This window comes from Manis javanica, chromosome 10 (genome assembly GCF_040802235.1).
Source record: "Manis javanica isolate MJ-LG chromosome 10, MJ_LKY, whole genome shotgun sequence".
NCBI lineage: Eukaryota > Metazoa > Chordata > Mammalia > Pholidota > Manidae > Manis > Manis javanica.
In genome coordinates, this window is record NC_133165.1 from 108642092 (window position 1) to 108659379 (window position 17288).

At 45.7% G+C, this 17288-nt stretch overlaps 1 protein-coding gene and 1 long non-coding RNA gene across 3 annotated transcripts in view; one reads left to right on the plus strand and one right to left on the minus strand.

Moving 5' to 3' along the window:
• Positions 1-1797: 1797 nt before the first annotated feature.
• Positions 1798-16347, minus strand: EIF3D (eukaryotic translation initiation factor 3 subunit D). 2 transcript variants are annotated; one of them, XM_073213847.1, is made up of 15 exons: positions 16208-16347; positions 13786-13918; positions 13438-13483; positions 12108-12244; positions 11028-11113; positions 10378-10450; positions 9292-9404; positions 8217-8349; positions 7498-7645; positions 6621-6751; positions 5844-5929; positions 5621-5750; positions 2888-3030; positions 2403-2686; positions 1798-1951 (listed from the first exon to the last, which is right to left on the minus strand). In XM_073213847.1, exons 2-15 carry the CDS (start codon positions 13906-13908, stop codon positions 1938-1940), a joined length of 1647 nt encoding a protein of 548 aa, XP_073069948.1. In that variant the 5' UTR covers positions 13909-13918; positions 16208-16347; the 3' UTR covers positions 1798-1937. The 2 variants fall into 2 exon arrangements, with proteins under 2 accessions (XP_073069948.1, XP_073069949.1); XM_073213848.1 differs by having other exon boundaries at positions 16120-16289.
• The window catches only part of LOC108384299 (uncharacterized), a 175293-nt gene continuing 174344 nt past the window's right edge, over positions 16340-17288 (plus strand). The window contains exon 1 of the long non-coding RNA XR_001849991.3: positions 16340-16473. This is a non-coding gene — a long non-coding RNA (uncharacterized lncRNA). The remainder of the gene's footprint in view (positions 16474-17288) is intronic.

The window sequence follows — 17288 nt, forward strand, 5'->3', positions numbered from 1 at the left end:
CCAATCATAAATTTTTTTTTTGTTTGGTAGTTTTGCAAAATGGCCTATGATAGGCCAGTATAGACACTTATACATCCACTGCTAGCGTACAGCAAGCATGGTGGAAGCTGAGGCAAAATGAAGGGCAGGATCCTGAACTGCCTTTCAAATGATCTGGAGGCTGGCCTTGCAGAGGCGTAATGTGGACTCTGCATGAGTTACATGGGCAGAACACATGCATTTTTATCAGGGAAGTACAGGAAAATTCAAAGGACATGAAGTACGGTGAGTTGGGGCTGAGGGTTTTCGGGGTAAGGTAGCCATGCCTAGTGTGGAAAGAACTCTATGGCCTTCCAGCGTTTTGAAGCTGGAGTTCCTTTTCATTAAAAATTATCACTGGGATTTCTCTAGAAATGTTTGCCTGACCTTCCAGACCAAGGCGTACCCACTAAGGAATGGGCTTTGTTATTCATCAGCATCAGGGAAAAGCTCTATTAAGAGCAGAAATGATCTTATTCACTATGGCCCTCAGTAAGCACTTGAGTAACCACTGAAACCAGATAGGCTAGGCAAAACATCTAACTAAAAATAAAGTGGGGAGGTCTACTTGTTAGTGGTTGTAGATTTGAGAATAAGAGCTGGCAAATAAGTAACTAAAATAGTTGCTGGCTTTATTTGGTGAATGGGAGATTAGGACTGATAAAGGTATGGCTAGGCCTTGAGACTGCTGAGCCATAACTGTAGGTGGCAGGATACTCTCAAAGATTTTTGAGTCAGTGCTCTTTTTCACAGTCAACATGACCTAAGATGAGCTAAGAGGCCAAGCACAGGGAAGCTGATGCAAAATGTTTTTAGGATGAGCCTGGTAACTACCTTCCACTTGCCCACTTGTTACAGCTAATCCTGCTGGGTCGCATCATGGGGCTACAGGAGGCAGCTTGAGTATTGGTCCAACTTTGAAACTTGTCACGCTATTTTAATATGTACTTTTAAACACCCCACCTACACCAGAGACCCCAGGAAGCATCTTTATGCTCTTACCTTCCTAGCAACTCTAGCAAAGCCCAATGTACTTTTGCTTACTTCCTGAGGCTAAATTATTTTGATTAAAACAGTAACTTTAGCAGTGTTACTCAAGCTGAGGCTGTTTCCTCATTTGTACAGTGGTATCACTTCCACCATTAGGGTTCTGTCAGGGGCAGATTTAAAAAAAGCTCAGTGATTCCTGGCAGGGCAATTACTTCATAGTGTCAAGAACAGAACACTGTGCACTTACAAAGCTTATATATCCTGAGCATCCATAGCTTTGCTTTTGACACATTGCTTTGAGGATGCCAGCTTGAGATTCTCACCAGCCCAAGCCAAGCTTGAAAACAATTCATAAACCATTACGATCACTACCCAGTGGAGCACCTGTCAATCTTCTGAGGCAGTCTCCTTCATGAGCAACCCCACCTCAACCTTCAAGCACAGCCCTGCTTCACCTTTTCCTAGTGGCTTGTGGCTCTAAGAGCAGCAGCTGGGTTTGGCACACAGCCAGCAGGCACTCATGTTTGGGGAAATGGACTTCTTACAGGGACTCCATAAGGGGCCTCACAGTTGACAACTCCCCTAGAAAGGATAATTTCAAGGGGTTCTAAGAGCAAAAAAAATCTAGGGCATTCACCCTCTAACCACAAATGTAAAACTAATAATGCTCAAGAACAAGTGACGGGACCCAGATTATGAGCTCCAGCTAGAAACTGCTGTATCTCACCCTCCCTCTCCCAAGGCCTACTCGGTACAGGAAGAAGGGCTGTCAATCATGTCAGCATGTGATGAAGGTAAGAGACTAAACAGTTAAACTTTATTCCATCTGTCAAACTTCAGAGAGCAAGAATCAGACAAATGTTCCACTAGGCATCCAAGGCCCTTCTAGGCTCAGTGGAATTACAGACTGCATCTCGTCTCCATATGGTTTAAGTTTCTTCCTCTGAAAGACAAAATGTTAGAGAAACGAGCTATGCTGAGCAGCTTATGATTTTCGACAATTTCACTCAGAAGTTAAAGCCTTTCAGACCTTCAGGGCTAATAGATGCTTCCATTAGTCATCAGCTGGTGAAGCAGGAGAGAGCGTAAGTGTGTGTAACTCCCCTGGGGTATCTTCTCTGTCAGGTCACTGGCTAACACCGGGGATTCCTCGCCTTTCCCTGATGCTGCTTCCCCGCCCAGCCCCCGGCATACCTCTCTCCTCCCAACCCCTTTGTGTGACCTAAAGGCTCCTGAAGCAGCCCCCGGAGCCAAAGTGAATCCTACTCCCAAGTTACGTCTCAGGGAACTCTGGAAAAGCTTTACATCAAGGTCAACGAGGAGTGTGGCTCTAGAGCTTGGTCCCTAGCCAGCCTCAGCTCACTCTAGACTCAGGAAAGAAGCTCGCTACAGACCTTCTTCTTCCTCCTCCTCCTCCTCCTCCTCCTCATCGTCCTCATCAGAGCTGAAGGTGCCATCGGGTAGGCTGTAGACACGGATGACCTGCTTGTTGGGGTCCTTGAGGATGAGGTACTTGCCCTCCTCCAGCTTCATGCAGATGTCGATGACGCAGCGCAGGATGCCCCAGGCGTTCTCCACGCTCAGGTTGATCTGGCTGGCAAACTCATTAGGCTTGAACTGCTGGGTGCCCAGGATGACGTGGCGTGAGGAGTCTTTCACATGGTACCGGGACACGTAACTAGTTGGGGGAGAGGGTTATTGGTGGTGCGGGCAGGCCCACCCAGAGACACACCACCACTTTGGGCCAAATGTCGGGGAAATGTTGACACCTGGCTTGGTTCTTTTCCCAAAAGAAGGGTGAAAATGCCTGCCCTCCTCTTTCTACCCACAGACCCCTCCTTTTAGAAGATGAGCTCACAGCTCCTGGACAGAATCTTACCCAAGCTTGAGGTACTCAGATCCAGCCAGCAGAGCACAGCAGGTCCATCGGGCCAACTTGTAGCTATTGTTCTTCAGCTCGGTGGCAATGACGGCCCCTCGCTGCGAGTCCAGCTTCTGACGCCAGTCAACGCCATTACAGTGCTGCGGAAGGGAAGCCCAGTTACGGGAGAAGAGGAGGGCTCCTACTGCCCAAGGTCTGGTACCTCCTCTGGCAGAGAAGGAACTCCTAGTGGCCCTGACTAGGAAGTGGGGGGTCCACAGGTAAATCAGAGGTAAGGCTCTTCTCACTGTAGCAGCAGAGAGGCAGCCACACAGCAGGCACTCCGCAATTCCTCTTCATAAAAGAGTTCATCTAGACAAGGACACACACACACACACGTTAAAAATTAGTCAAACAGCTGAGACAAATGCTCATTATGTGGTAAAGAAGGGTTTCACAGAGAAGTGCAACAGCTAGCCAGGTGGAGATACTGGCAGAGGCTGGAGGTGGAGGCCCACAGGCGGCGAGGAGGTCTGAGACGGACGTGTGTGTGTATACACAAAGCAGAGACTCCAGAGATCATCTTTTCCAACCACCTTTTATAGATGTGGGAACTTGGACTCAGAGTAAAGTGGTTCAAAGTCACACGGAAGAGGTTCCCAAATTTTGTTGGTTCATAGCAACCTTAGGCCCAAATAAATACCAGAATTCCTTTTATTAAATAGTTCCAAACCACTCAGGAGTAATACTCTGGCAGATGTCCCTGTTTTCCCCTCAAAAATTAAAAATACCCTGCAGCACCCTTGTGAGTTTGCTGTGGCATCTTAAGAGTCTCTCCACAAAGCTGTGCTGCATCACGGCAGCAGTGTTTTGGACAATTGCGTTGCAGAGATAAACTAAACGGTGTGGGGAGGAGGAGGGAGTTAGGGAGGTCAGTTAGGAGACAAATACCAAATAACAGGCATAATGAACAGGGCCCTAAACTAGGTGACGATGTCAGTGAGATCCAGAGCGAAGTGAGCAGACAGACCGCAGCTGCCAGCAAAAGTGAAGCATGTGAAGGACAGGGTGTCAGGATGTTCAAGGCTCTCGGCCTACCTGAACAGCAGGAGGAGACCGATGGGCAGCCAGACCGCAGGTAATGGGGAGGATGTGGGGCAAGGCATTTTGGCAGAAAAACAGTGGAATGGGAGCCACAGACTGGAGGAATCATTTTTAGAATTCAAGGCTGAGGCTTGGGGTAGCAGAGTTTGAAGATGATTCCTAGGGGCCTTCACCCTTGCATAACCCTTCCCTTGAGTAGGCAGCACCTGTGATTTTAAGTATCACTCCCATGATTACGTTACCTTTTATGTTAAAAGGGATTTAGCAAATGTAATTAGGGTCCCTCCAAATAGGGAGAGGAGACTTACTGGGTGGGCCTCACCTAACCATGAGTCTCTTAAATCTGGGTGTAGAGGTCAGACACAGAGGAAGTCAGAGATGTAAAGCATGGGAAGAATTTGATGTGCTGCTGCTGGTCTGAAGTGAGAGGGGACCATGTGGCAAGGAATGTGGGTAGCTTCTAGGAGCTGAGAGGTCCCAGCTGACAGCTGGCAAGAGACTGGGGGACTTAGTCCTGCAATGGCAAGGAACTGAATTCTGTCAACTAGAATGAGCTGGGAAGTGAATTTTCTTCCAGAACCTTCAAATTCATTTTAAGCCTCCAGGAACAATATAGGGGACTGACCCTAAGAGAAGGCTCCACTGGGGGGTCAGAAAGGAGGGCAGCCAGCAAGGGAAACACATGGAGGTAGTGGCGCAGGACTAGAGAAGTGTAGTAGCACAAGGGCAAAGCCAGAGAGACATGGTACTGAACACTGCAGGGAGACCAAGGTGGAAAGTCTAAGGAAAGACCATCGGCTCAGTTCACAGCAAACATGCCAGTGTGTTCTTTCAGTAGGTGATGGAGGCTCGGGAACAGTTGGGGATGAGAATCAGTAGCATTAAATATCAATCCCTTGGCTGTACAGGCAGTAAAGCACAGCGGCCCACATACTCCATTTCATCAGACCCTCATTCATCACAGGCCTGACCTCAGAGCGATCCTTCCCACTGAAGAGCCTTTATTTTGTACAGCAGCACCCGAAGCAGGGGTGCCCACTTCACACTGAGGCACGAGCCTGGGCATGATGAAGGTTCTGATGACCAGCATGGAGCACCAGCACGACAAAGAAATGGAAAGTGGGAAAACAAAGGAAGCAGTTTTTTCACCAAGGTTACTGAAGAGCCAAATCTGAGCTAATCACAGAATCTCTGAGTTCATTAAGTGAAGGAGCTGGAAAAAGAAAAGGATGAAGAGAAAACAGTGGCTGCAGTAAGTGAAAGAACAGGTCAAAAAGAAGAGCTGCCAGGCTTATAGGAAACCTGAGGAGAGACGGCAATCAGGTGCTGGCAAAGCAGAGGCCACCCGGGGTCAGAAGGGAACAGAGGGAGAGTCCTGGAAGAAGGTAGCTTTACTGGTTCCTATGTGCAGAACAGGCAGAAAAGTTCCTTCAACTTCACGCGCGCGCACACACAGACACAGACACACACACACAGACACACACACACACACGACCATCTCTTTTTCAAGGAGGAACTTAGTAGACAAAAAATTCAGAAGACTAGCTCTGTAAGTACTGCAAGGGGAAAGGAAAACAAGGAGCACAAATGCCGGGCCTGTCAACACGAATGCGGTGCCCAACCAAGGGTAATGCAGGCGCGCCTCACCCGGGAATCCCACTCGTTGAGGGTCTTGATGTTGATGAAGGACACCTCCCCATTGGCTCCGGTCATGACACCATCGTGCTCACAACGGACAATAAGGTCGATATCATCTCCAAGCTTCCACCTGCGGTAACTGCAATGAAGGAGGAACTCATTTGGTCACCTGGGATCCTGAGCTGCACACACAGCACCCACCCAGGATAGGGTCACAAGAGAGATGACATACCGGTATGCAACAGAAGCGATTTCATTCTTATCCATGTCATCCTCCACAAATGGGTTTGGGTTGGGGAAGTTGTATCTTTCTTTCCCCTGCAAAATGACAAAGGTGTCATGAGATAGTTACCACTTGTCGCCAGACCCCACATCTCTGCTTAGTTAGGGGTCTCTGGAGCCTTTGAAGGGGATCTGTGCTCAACATGTGCTGAATGCCTATTTATCCCTCCCAACTGACCACAAGCAAGCCCCCCATGAATCACAATAGATACAACAGCTAGCTTTTACTGGGCACTTACATGCACGGATGGTGTGTTTCACATATCAAATTTAATTAGCAACTGTGCCCTTCTCTCCATAGCACACACCCCCATTTGTCACAACTTATATTTAAGGCTTATTGTTTTTCTTCCTCCATTATAAAGAAGCCTTTTAAGGGCAGGAATTCGCTCACCGCTGTGTCCCCAGCAACTTACCAGTTTAATTGTATACAACAGTGTTTTTATTAAATAAATAATTCAGGGAGTCTTCACAATGTGTCCGTGTGAAACAAGTATTAGTATTCTAACTGTATAAAGAAATATGCCTGACACCACAAAGCTATGCAGTGGGGGGCCTGAGGTTCTAAGTCAGGCCTCAAAGCCCAAAGCTTGGAACTCCTCTGTGACAGGAAGGAACCCCAACTCCTGCTCAACCCAACGACCCCAGACCCTACCACAAAGAGATGCTCAATGAACAGTAGCTGATGAGCTATGAAGTTGACGCCCAGACACTCTCACTTCCTCACCATTCTCAAGCACTGCTGGGAGAAGTTGTGGTTGATGTAGGTTGCTTCCATGGCCAAGTTGCGGGGTGAGTTGAAGGAATTACCTTCATCTTGCGGGGGCTCGTTGGCAGTCTCGCTCACCGTCAGGAGGTCTGCAAAAGTGGCACACAGTCACTCGCCCACCAAACAGAATCACGGCACCTCAGGGAGATGTGGCCACCTAAATGACACAGGCCCTTCCTTCACAGAACCACCATCTACTAACGTGGTCTCCCAAGTGTGGGATACGGAGGGGAGGAAGGCAGCACTCCTGGGTAGCTTTAGATCCCATTTAACATTAAGCTCAATCACACTAAGAAAGTGAGCCCTTTTCAATCTTTTTGGATTCCTCAAGAGAATGTTAGCTTTGTAACAAAGAAAAGGCCTTAGGCCTCAGGTGTGGAATATGATTATACTATTTTGTTTCACTGCTGTTTTTTTAGTGACCTGTTTTTCATGCATGGTATGTGTGCTTAAACATGTATGTATATAGTATAAAACATACACATATGTATTTTTCCCTTTGAAGTAATAAACACACTGAAGTAAAAAAAGGCATTAAAGAAAAATAGCACCTAAGTACTGAAGATAGTATGGAGAGAAGACAGAGAAGTCAGGGAAGTGCTAGTCAAATGCCCACCATTTGGAAGCACTCATTGGGGCTCCGAGGACTCAAAGCAGCCGCCTCCAGGGGGCGCTGCAGCGCTGGTCCCTCCGCACATGCCTGAGCAGATTGGGAGCAATACAGCCCCAGCTGTCAATGCCCAGATTGGGACAGACCGTTCTTTAACCATTCTCTAGCTGCTCTGAAACAACAAAACCCTCACTGTGTTTATGATGATCCCTATAGGTTTCTTACCAAAGTCAGAGTTGTCCCTCTTGTCAAAGAAGAGCTTGGACCCGACTCTCTGGACAACAATGTCCCAGGAATACACGGAGCGGGTGCAGCTCATCAGTGTGGCAAGAATGGCATCGGTGGCAAACACATTCCCCTGAGTTTTTGCCAGCTGCCAAGAGGGCAGACAGAGAAAGATGTAAGGATACGGAGGTCTGGCTGTCCATTCACTCCGAGCGCAGGACTCCTCTGTAAGGGCTCTGACACCTGTAGTTACACGTACGCCCACACCTCCAGCTGTCGACGATGGCTGCAGCACATCCGCCAGCAGGCTTCTGCTGGCTGTCATCACCCTGAGGCGTGCGGAACTGCAGCTCATGAGCACTCGTCACGTTCCAGGAAGGCACTTCACAGTGCCCTCCTCCTCACCCCAGGGGCGCGTGGCAAGTACAGTTACCCCATCTTGTAGATAAGAACACTAAGATCCCAGAGAGGTAAAGCTAGGAAGCACGGTACAGCCGGGTTAGAGTCCAGCTCTGCTTATTAACACCAACATTTATGGTCGAGCCAGCAAAGTGCCTTTGTTGTCATCTAATCCTAAGTCTTATTCAGAAGACTCTCATCTAAAGGGGTTCCCAAGGCCCAGTGCATTTATGTATCCCCACACCCTCTGCGCTGAGGCCTCAGCTGTGGATACTCGCAGCATTCCTAATGGGGGAAAAGCAGCAGAAGAGGGCGCACACCTTTCGGATGACAGGGTCGTCTGTGGTGGTGACGGTGTGGAAGATGCGCTTGATGCTCCGCAGGGGCTTCTCGCTTCTCGTGGTGATGCGGTCAAAGGCTTTATCGTAGTATTCTAGGGCCCCACAACACTCGCTGAGGGTGGGCAGGACGTGAAAAGTACAGGGGAAGATCACCTACTTTTCCTTTTAAGCTATGGAATCTCAAGTCTTATTCAGAAGTCTGGTATTTAAGAGAGATGAAAACATCCTGACCAGAACAGGAATGATGGACTCTCAGTGTTCGCTCAGGTCCCTGTACCCTAGGCTCCTGATGTGCTCCACAGAACTGCACCAACACAACTGTTTCAGCTCAGTCTCATTTTAAAGACTGGGAGATTGAGGCCACGACAGGGAAATGAGCAGTCAGAGGCATCTAGGTGCATGGCATTCTGGCCTGGTGCTAGCTCTGAACCGTGTCATGCCCACCTACTTGTCCAGAGGTTAAGGAGCTCTTTGGAATTGTCAGGAAAAGCTTTGCTTCTCCTGAAGAACTGTTGTGTTTCTCTTTCTGCCATAATTAACTATATAAGTTAATTTTCTCTTTTGATCAGGATTCTAGGAAGATCAAAGAAATCTGAAGTTTGCTATCACAAGATTTGTTTTCTTCCTCTTCTCTTTCTGCCAAAAGGAGCTACGTGATTTTATTTCTCTTTTGCTTGTGATGCCAGGAAGTTGAAATAAATATGACATTTATCAGTAAACTACTTTCTGCTAGCCCTCCCTTGGCCTTAGTTTTTTTAAACACACCTGTTAATCTTTTATTTTTAATTTTTTATTAAGGTATGATTGGTATACACTCTTATGAAGGTTTCACATGAAAAAACTATGTGGTTACTACATTTACCCATATTATCAAGTCCCCACCCACACCCCTATGCAGTCACTGTCCATCAGTGCACACCTGTTAATCTTATGTGATGACTTCTGAGTAAGTGGCTTCAAATCCTTTTTGGAAATACCAAGGCTTAGGGAAACCCTCACCACCAGCTGGTTTGCATACACAAGAGCCTAGTGGAAGATATAAATCGCCACTTACATGTCCTGTGGCTCTGACACTTCTAAGTAGCGCATCTTCATTAACTGAGGAAAGTCCATTTCCTCCTTCACCTCCCAGTCACTTCGAACTTCAACTGAAGAGTCTCGGGGTTTCTGTGGTGGAAAATCATTGGAGGCAAAAGATTACAATTAGTGCAAAACTTAAGCAAAAGGCAGGCTAATACTATGATGGGCTTTTTTCATTCAGTAAATGTATCTGGAACATTTACTACATCCTGGCTGTTTTTTTTTTACCATAGAATCCCTAACTCTTTAGGAGCTGACAATCCAGAAGAGGACTGAAGGGGCCAAGAGTTCAAAAACAAATGGGAATTTTATGCCTAGGTAGCTATGTCACCCGGGGAATGTCGTATCTTTATGTTTACATATTTTTGAGGGGTGGAAGGAAGCAGCTCCTTTATGTTTCCCTTAAGAGTATTAGCTATTTATTTTCAATATAGCATCATGTCCAGCAAAATATAACTTCCACAACTGTAACTTTACTCATGCTGACATGTGTCCTCTATTCTCACATTGTCTATATAAACACTTGTAGAGGAATGTTCATAGCAACACTTTTTCTAATAGCAGAAAGTGTAGATAACCCAACTGTCCATCAACTGGTAAATAAACAAAATGAGGTACACCCACAAAACAAATTTGGCAATAAAAAGGAATGAAGTGCCTACCAACACATGCTACAACGTGGATGAACCTTGAAAACATGATGCTGAGTGAAAGGAGCCAGTCACAAAAGATCACATATTGTATGTTTCCATTTATATGAAATGTCCAGAAAAGGCAAATCCAGAGACAGGAATATTTAGTAGTAGCCTAGGGCAGGGAAGTATAAGGCCTAACTACTAAGGAGCACAGTTTCCTTTAAAAACCATGACAATGTTCTGGAATTGAATATATAATGGCTATACAGTTCTGTGCAATACATTGCAAACCAGTGAACTGTACACTTTAAATGGGTGAATTTTGTAGTATGTGATATGTGAATTACATCCCAATAAAGCTGTTAAAAAAACAAGCAACCAAACAAAATAGAATTTCTAGACAGAATTCTATATGGATACACTACCTGTGATTTTTGGTCCCATTTCTGCCTCACGCCAAACTGTTTCTGGAATTTTTTCTGTAGTCGTATGCGTTCTCTAGGAAGACAGGAAAAATTGTGCTTTTTGTGCAAAGTTCCAAGTCAATGGCCTTTTCAAGACAGAAGCTGCCACTGTCTTCAGCTAAACCTCAACATCCCCACTGACTTCACTGAACTATGGAAAAAGAGGGCTTAATGAAAAAGAACAGACCAAAAGAGGTCAAAGAAGCTCTAGAAGAGGCATATTGCCCCCACTACTGACCAGCTCTATTTTACTCAACTGGCAGCCCCAGCCTAGGCAGGGCTGTTATACATGTTGCTCCTGGGAGCTCATAGACCCAGGTGGTGGGCTGTGCCACAGCAGGACTGAGCCTAGGCAAGCTGCAGAGCTCTCTCATCTGCCTTTGTTTCCCTTCTGCACACATGTCCATGGCAAGTAGTTCCCCACTTATGCTATCTGCCATGAACTGGCCCTTGGAGAATGATACCAAGGCTAAAATAGTGGCTTAACCAGTTTCAGGAAGGTGTTTTTTTGCAATGTGGGAAAGGCAACCACTCTCCTGCTTTGGCCTAGTGATCTCAGGGTATGGTCAATCATGGAAGAATGATTTATTCTGGTAGGATGGGAATCTCACCTCTCTTTCTGCTTTGCACTCTTAGGCAGGGTCTGCAGGTTGAACTGCAACATATTCCGTCGATCCTTGTCTCTACGGAGGTTCCGCTGTGAATAAGGAGAAAACATCCATGTTAAAATCTTACAGATTAAGTTTACAATAGGGAGAATTTTTTTTTTTTTACAACTTCTAAGAAGTGAGCATGAAAATAAAATCTTTATTTTCAGTTATTACCCACCAATAAGAGAAAGTAAGGTTCACCGTTTTAGCTCTTGACACAAAGTGAACTAGGAGGCAAATTTACATCCACCAGATACAACTAATGGACCAACATTTTAAAGTTCAGACTATCTTGAAAGCTTGCAACATAACAGATATTGCTGTGTATTCTCTAGTGACAGAATGCTAGCAATGGCTGACAGTGAGTACAACTTGTGAAGTGTTTTTAATAGTAAGTGTTTTCTACATGTTGCTAGGAATCAAGAGGTTTATGAACATGTTACATGGCTGGAAATGATATAAGATACTTGAAAGTCTAAGCATATTGATTTAGGAGCACGTATGTTGCAATCTCAAGAGGGGAGGTCTTTAGAATAAGTTTAGGGTGCAAAACTCCAAGCTGCACATTTTACTACACAGAATCAAGTCTGGGGGTTTTAGTAGAGTAAGTACTTGGAATTAGCTTAGATGGATATTTATACTTTTTTTTAAAATTGGAGGTTTACTGGCTCTTACTAGAATTAGTTTGCCTCATTATACAATGTGATGTGGGCCGACTGGACCATCTTCTTAATAAAGCCTGCACACAGCAATTAAGTGAGGCAATAGGCACCTTTTAATCCAGCACAAACATCCACTCTAAGCGCAGAGGTATGCTGTCCTAGCCACTGACCAACACAAATCTAAAACTTTTAAAAGCATCCCTGGACCTAGTATAAGTTTACTTAGGCATCGTTAGCCAGTAAATAGCTATTGGGGAGTCACCACAAGACCTATGAGAACATGCTTTCCTCTCACTGGTACTCACAAAGCAGCACTTTAAGCAGGTGACAGCCAACTGTAATAGTCCCAACATGGTCAGATTGCTGGCTCTTGGCCTACCTGTGCAAACCGCATCCGGTTCCGCTGGTAGGCAGTCTTCTGTGTGCGTGCTGTATCCACCAGTTGGAAACTAGTTTCATCTTCCTCGTGGAAATAAGCATACTGACTTCCACCACCAAACTGAGAGGAGTACTTATCTAAAGGCAAAGTTGGCAGTGTATAGTAACTACCAGTTACAGACTTTACAAATACATACTTGTCTAAAGCTTTGCTATGTGAAGTGTAGTCTTAGGACCCTTAGCCTTGGCCGGGAGCTTCTTAAACATGAAGACTGACACTCACCCCAGACCCAGTGAATCAGAATCAGCATTTTAACAAGATCCCCAGGTGATCTGTATGCACATTCAAGTTTGAAAAGCTCTGGTCTAAAGAATTAAGTCAAGACTAAGTCTGTGGAACTCAGGCCCATTTCACTCTCTGCCTATATATACTGTAAGAATGTAAGATTTACTTTTGTTTTAAAGGCAAATAATGGGACACACAGGTACCACTCAAGTTAGACACGTCTTATAGGTGATGATATACTTTTCTACCAACCTCAGCCTCAGATAATCTTAATTTAGTATTCCAGGTAGCCACTTCTAACAATCTCACCTGGTACAGAGAAAAAAAAACCCATTTACTTCATCAGGATCTTAAAATCAGGGGTTGTAAACCCAGGTCGATTGACTGGCTTCACAGGTTCAGTAAATCCCAAGCAATGGCATGCATGTGTTCAACACATCTATAAAAGGGCTTTTGGTCCCCAAAGGTAGGGGAAAAAATCCTACTATAATAGGTCAAACTTCTTCAATGCACAGTTGCCACACAATTGCTATTCAGTCTTTGGAAATACATTCACATACAGAATGCTGAGTAAGAGTCCCTAAGTATATCCTGAAATTTGACCTCCTTTTCCAATTATTCCAGTTTTCTGTCGTCAATGCAAAACAAATCCTTACATAGAGCAAGTAGATACAGAATCAAGCAAAAGCTTGCCAGACACCTGAGGTCGCCATAAACCATAGGTCGTACGTGGCCACATGTCAAATGTTCATAATTATGAGTACTAGGCATTTTTCTTAGAGCTTGTCATGCATAAATCCAAAAAACCCTCCCAACACTCCTGAGATAGGGGCCAGTATTATTTCAGGTAAGAAAACTGAGGGTCTAAGTTTTGGGGCTATTTCCAAAAAATTGAGGTTAGTGTCCACAGTCCAGAATATGCCTCTAAAAACTATGAACTATCATCAGTATTTTGTTCCCATTCCGAACACTTTCAGGAGGTTACTAGAAAAACTAACAAATCCTTCCAAGGCCTGATCCAGGCAGTCAGTCTGAGAACACTTACTCGTGTACCTCTTATCTTGGTACGTGGCACCTGTCCAGTCTGCAACCTAGAAGGCCAACAAGGGAAGAGAGAGCACACAGATCATCAGGCAAGTTTCTGTTGACCCAGAAACCCCTGTAAGTGAAGACACAGTGCAGGAAAGCACCAGAAGGACTGGTTCACAAAGCTTTTGTAAGTGCCCAGTTCTCCCACGACTACTGTTAGTATCCAGAGGCTATAACCTTTCTCAGCTAGTGTCCCTGTAAGGAACACAGGAATTACGCTTTTGAGAGAATAAAACTGAAATGAACTTGTAGAGAGTAGCAGCCACAGCTTAAAAGATTCAGATGCTTACTGATAGGCAAGTACCTTTCCTAGTCGATCTCCTTTGCTGAATGGCTGGTAGGGCATATCCCGAAACTGCTCAGGAACCGCACAGGGACCCCAGCCAGAGGGGTTGTCCTGGATCACGGGTGTCATGAATTTTGCCATCTTCTAAAACCTTAAAAATACAAATAATGTGAGTAGCTTCATGAAGAAAGTACAAAAAGCCTCCCTAAGGCAAGCTAAAAACACAAACGGCAAAATTTAAAAAGCAACACACAAAATGGAACCTCGACTACTGAGCTACTACCAACTTAATGTTTTCTTGTAGGTAATATTGTGAATATTTAAGTCCAGAAGACTGATAACAAAGTTGACTGTGTTTCACTGATCATATGACACCTACTTTTTTTCAGTTAATGTCTTTCAAATGAAGCTGTATGTTATGCTTGATTGGGGTGTCATATCTTAATAGGAATATTTCTTTGTGTTATATAAAGTAATGGTGCTTCTTAAATTCAGTGGTGTCTCACAGATTTGATGAAGTGTAGTAACCCTTTTTCAATAGTAATAATCTCAAAAATACCTTCACCACGGCATACAATACTTAGCTTCCCTAAACCTCAGTCTTTTCATCTGTGAAATAAGATCCCTGTTTTAATTATATCGTAAGATCATTGTGAAAGACTTAGCAGTTACACATATGAAAATATTCACTGTAAATTGCCACACAATTGCTATTCAGTCTTTGGAAATACATTCACATACAGAATGCTGAGTAAGAGTCCCTAAGTATATCCTGAAATTTGACCTCCTTTTCCAATTATTCCAGTTTTCTGTCGTCAATGCAAAACAAATCCTTACATAGAGCAAGTAGATACAGAATCAAGCAAAAGCTTGCCAGACACCTGAGGTCGCCATAAACCATAGGTCGTACGTGGCCACATGTCAAATGTTCATAATTATGAGTTCTAGGCATTTTTCTTAGAGCTTGTCATGCATAAATCCAAAAAACCCTCCCAACACTCCTGAGATAGGGGCCAGCATTATTTCAGGTAAGAAAACTGAGGGACAGAGAAGTTAGAAAATTGCTCACACTTGCAATGCTAGTTGATGAAAAATTTGAATGCAGTCGGCCTGGATCCAGAGTCCACACACTGCATAATGCTATCTACTCCTCTCAGGAGAGCCAACACCAGGAGCTCCAGAGCTACCTGCCTGACTATTCATATAAAAAATCTCTACACTTTTATTCACTGTAATCTTCAGAAGAAGATGAGTTTCCAGAGGAAAACTCATTACATCAATATTTCTGGAGGCAGGAGAGCAATAAAAAAGCACAGGTATGAACTGAACTTAGTAACTCTTCTCAGTGCCCCACGATGGGGAGACTAAGGTTTCTTACAGAGGTGACACTGGTGACAGCAACAGCGAATGAACCTAAGGCTTCATCCTCAAGCTTTAAACTTAAACTATACGACAGGAAGAGGACTGAAGGAAGGGTGGCAGTCTCAAAACAATTCACGTTAAGTACTTACGGAGGTCTTACTATGTGTGCAACACCATGCTAGATAAGTTAACACCACTAACTCCCCCATCCATTCTAGTGATAAAAATCTGGAGCTCAACGAAATCAACCGGTTTTTTTCAAAATAGATTTGATTTCCAGATTTGTCCAGCATTCTTTGGCTATTGAGAACTGGGGTTTTTAGACCACCCCTAATAACGACAACATCTCAAGACACGATGTTAAAAAATCTAGTGTTTTTGTCAGAGCTCAAGAAGGAATGAGACCAAAGGCTTGACAAGCATTTCTCCAGGGACTAGGAGGAAGTCCCTAGACTTCAATGTATGCAAAATAAGAGTGAGAAGAATGCAAGAGTAGCTGCAACAGCCATTCAGTTAAACTGGAGTGACAGCTCTACGAGCAACAGGGGCAGGATGGGCGGAACCGACAGAGCAGGCAGAAGGGCTGGCCCGCCCCGGTACCGTGTGGGATTATCGGGGCCTAACAGATCGTACGCCATCAAGCCCTTGGGGGAGGGGGTTTCCAATCACAGATCAAATCCACTGCATCCACGCCTTCCGCTTCACAGAAAAGTGAAAGAAACCTCTGGACCGATCGAAATCATCCGAGCAGGGCCGAACACCTCTCAGTTTAGCGCCCCTAATACCTCACTCATAGAAACTCAAGGGAACCTTCGGCCACTTTAGAAACCCTGAAACCCAGGTGGTTAAGTGGTATTATTAAAGTCGACCAGCCCTTGGCCCACCCAACAGGGCCGTGCCGCGCATAGGCAGTGTGCCGGACCTGGGGCCCCCGAAGGCGGCTTCTTGCCCCTCCCAGCGAAGAGACAGCGGCGGCCGGGGGGGACGTACCGGGTCTCTTCCGGGAGGCCCCCGAAGGCCGCGCCAAGCCGACGCCGGCTCCGGAGGTCCGCGGGACCATGCGGAACACTTTACTCACCTGCCACGGCCTCGGCCAGCCGCGATGGCGACAGATGGACCCGGCCGACGACCGCGCAGACCCCGGCTCCCTCAGCTACGGGGCAAAGGAGGAAAAGAGCGCGCGCCGAAGCCGTAAACACGACGGCGCTGTCGTAAACTGCTCGCCAGCTTCCTCCGGTTTCGGCGGCAGAGCGCGCGAGTCGTAAAGCGAAGATACATCCGGAAATTCGTCACCGCTCTTGGTGTGCTGTCCTCAGTAGTCTCTGAGGCGCCAAGACAGCAGAGGTATTTACAGTTACGTCACGGTCGTATCCGGCGACGTCCCGAAAGGGCGTTCGAGATGGTTGGGAAGTGGCCCCCGCGTAATCCAAATTTGAGGCGAGGAGCGGCTGATAGTCCTGTGTCCCACTATGCTTCACGGGACGCTTCGGCCCCTCTGTAGCGCACGATGACCCGGGGCCCCTGCCCTCTAGCCTTTCGTGTGGTTCGATTCCCACAGCGCAGCGGGAGCTGAGAGTCCGTGGCAGTTTATTGTTACCCCGCCTTTCTTCTACAATATCGGAATTTGAGGCCCAGAGATGTGACTTCAGAGTGACCTGAGTAGTTTAGGGGGGTGGCCGCCAGAATTCAAACCGTATTTACACATTTTTCAAGCTCTGTTGTGCGACGAAGATTTCTGGAGCGCTTATGTGAAAAATGCAGATTCCGGTTTCACTTAGATTGTTACTCAAGTATGTTTAAGATGGAGCCCAGGAATCTGCATTTTAATTAGCACCTGATTCCGAAGTGGCAACAATGGGCAACAGTGCTGTTCTTAACGCAGCTCTTCACTCGCGGAGTTTGAGTTTTTGCTGGGGGACGGTAAAACGTTGAAAGACGCTGAGGGCATTTCGTTCAAACTCAAGAAATTTTTCTACTTGGTCTCCTAGGTTTCCTTATCAGTCTCCCAGTGTGTCTCCTTTATTAGAAAATGTATCTGCTCTTACACCTGATACCCACTCTTGGCTCCCCCACTTCTAGCTGTGTAGCCCACACATCTTGGGGCCTTAGTTCCCATATCTGTATATTGGAGATAATATAATAATTGGGTGCTGTGAAAG

Excerpts from the sequence above, each read along its gene's own strand:
- EIF3D (XM_073213847.1), bottom strand. The coding sequence starts at position 13,908 with ATGGCAAAATTCATGACACCCGTGATCCAGGACAACCCCTCTGGCTGG. Across the intron at positions 13,484-13,785 it reads AAGGAGATCGACTAGGAAAG|GTTGCAGACTGGACAGGTGC; the intron begins GTACTTGCCTAT and ends TTGGCCTTCTAG. Across the intron at positions 5,751-5,843 it reads ATCGCTTCTGTTGCATACCG|TTACCGCAGGTGGAAGCTTG; the intron begins GTATGTCATCTC and ends CCTTCATTGCAG.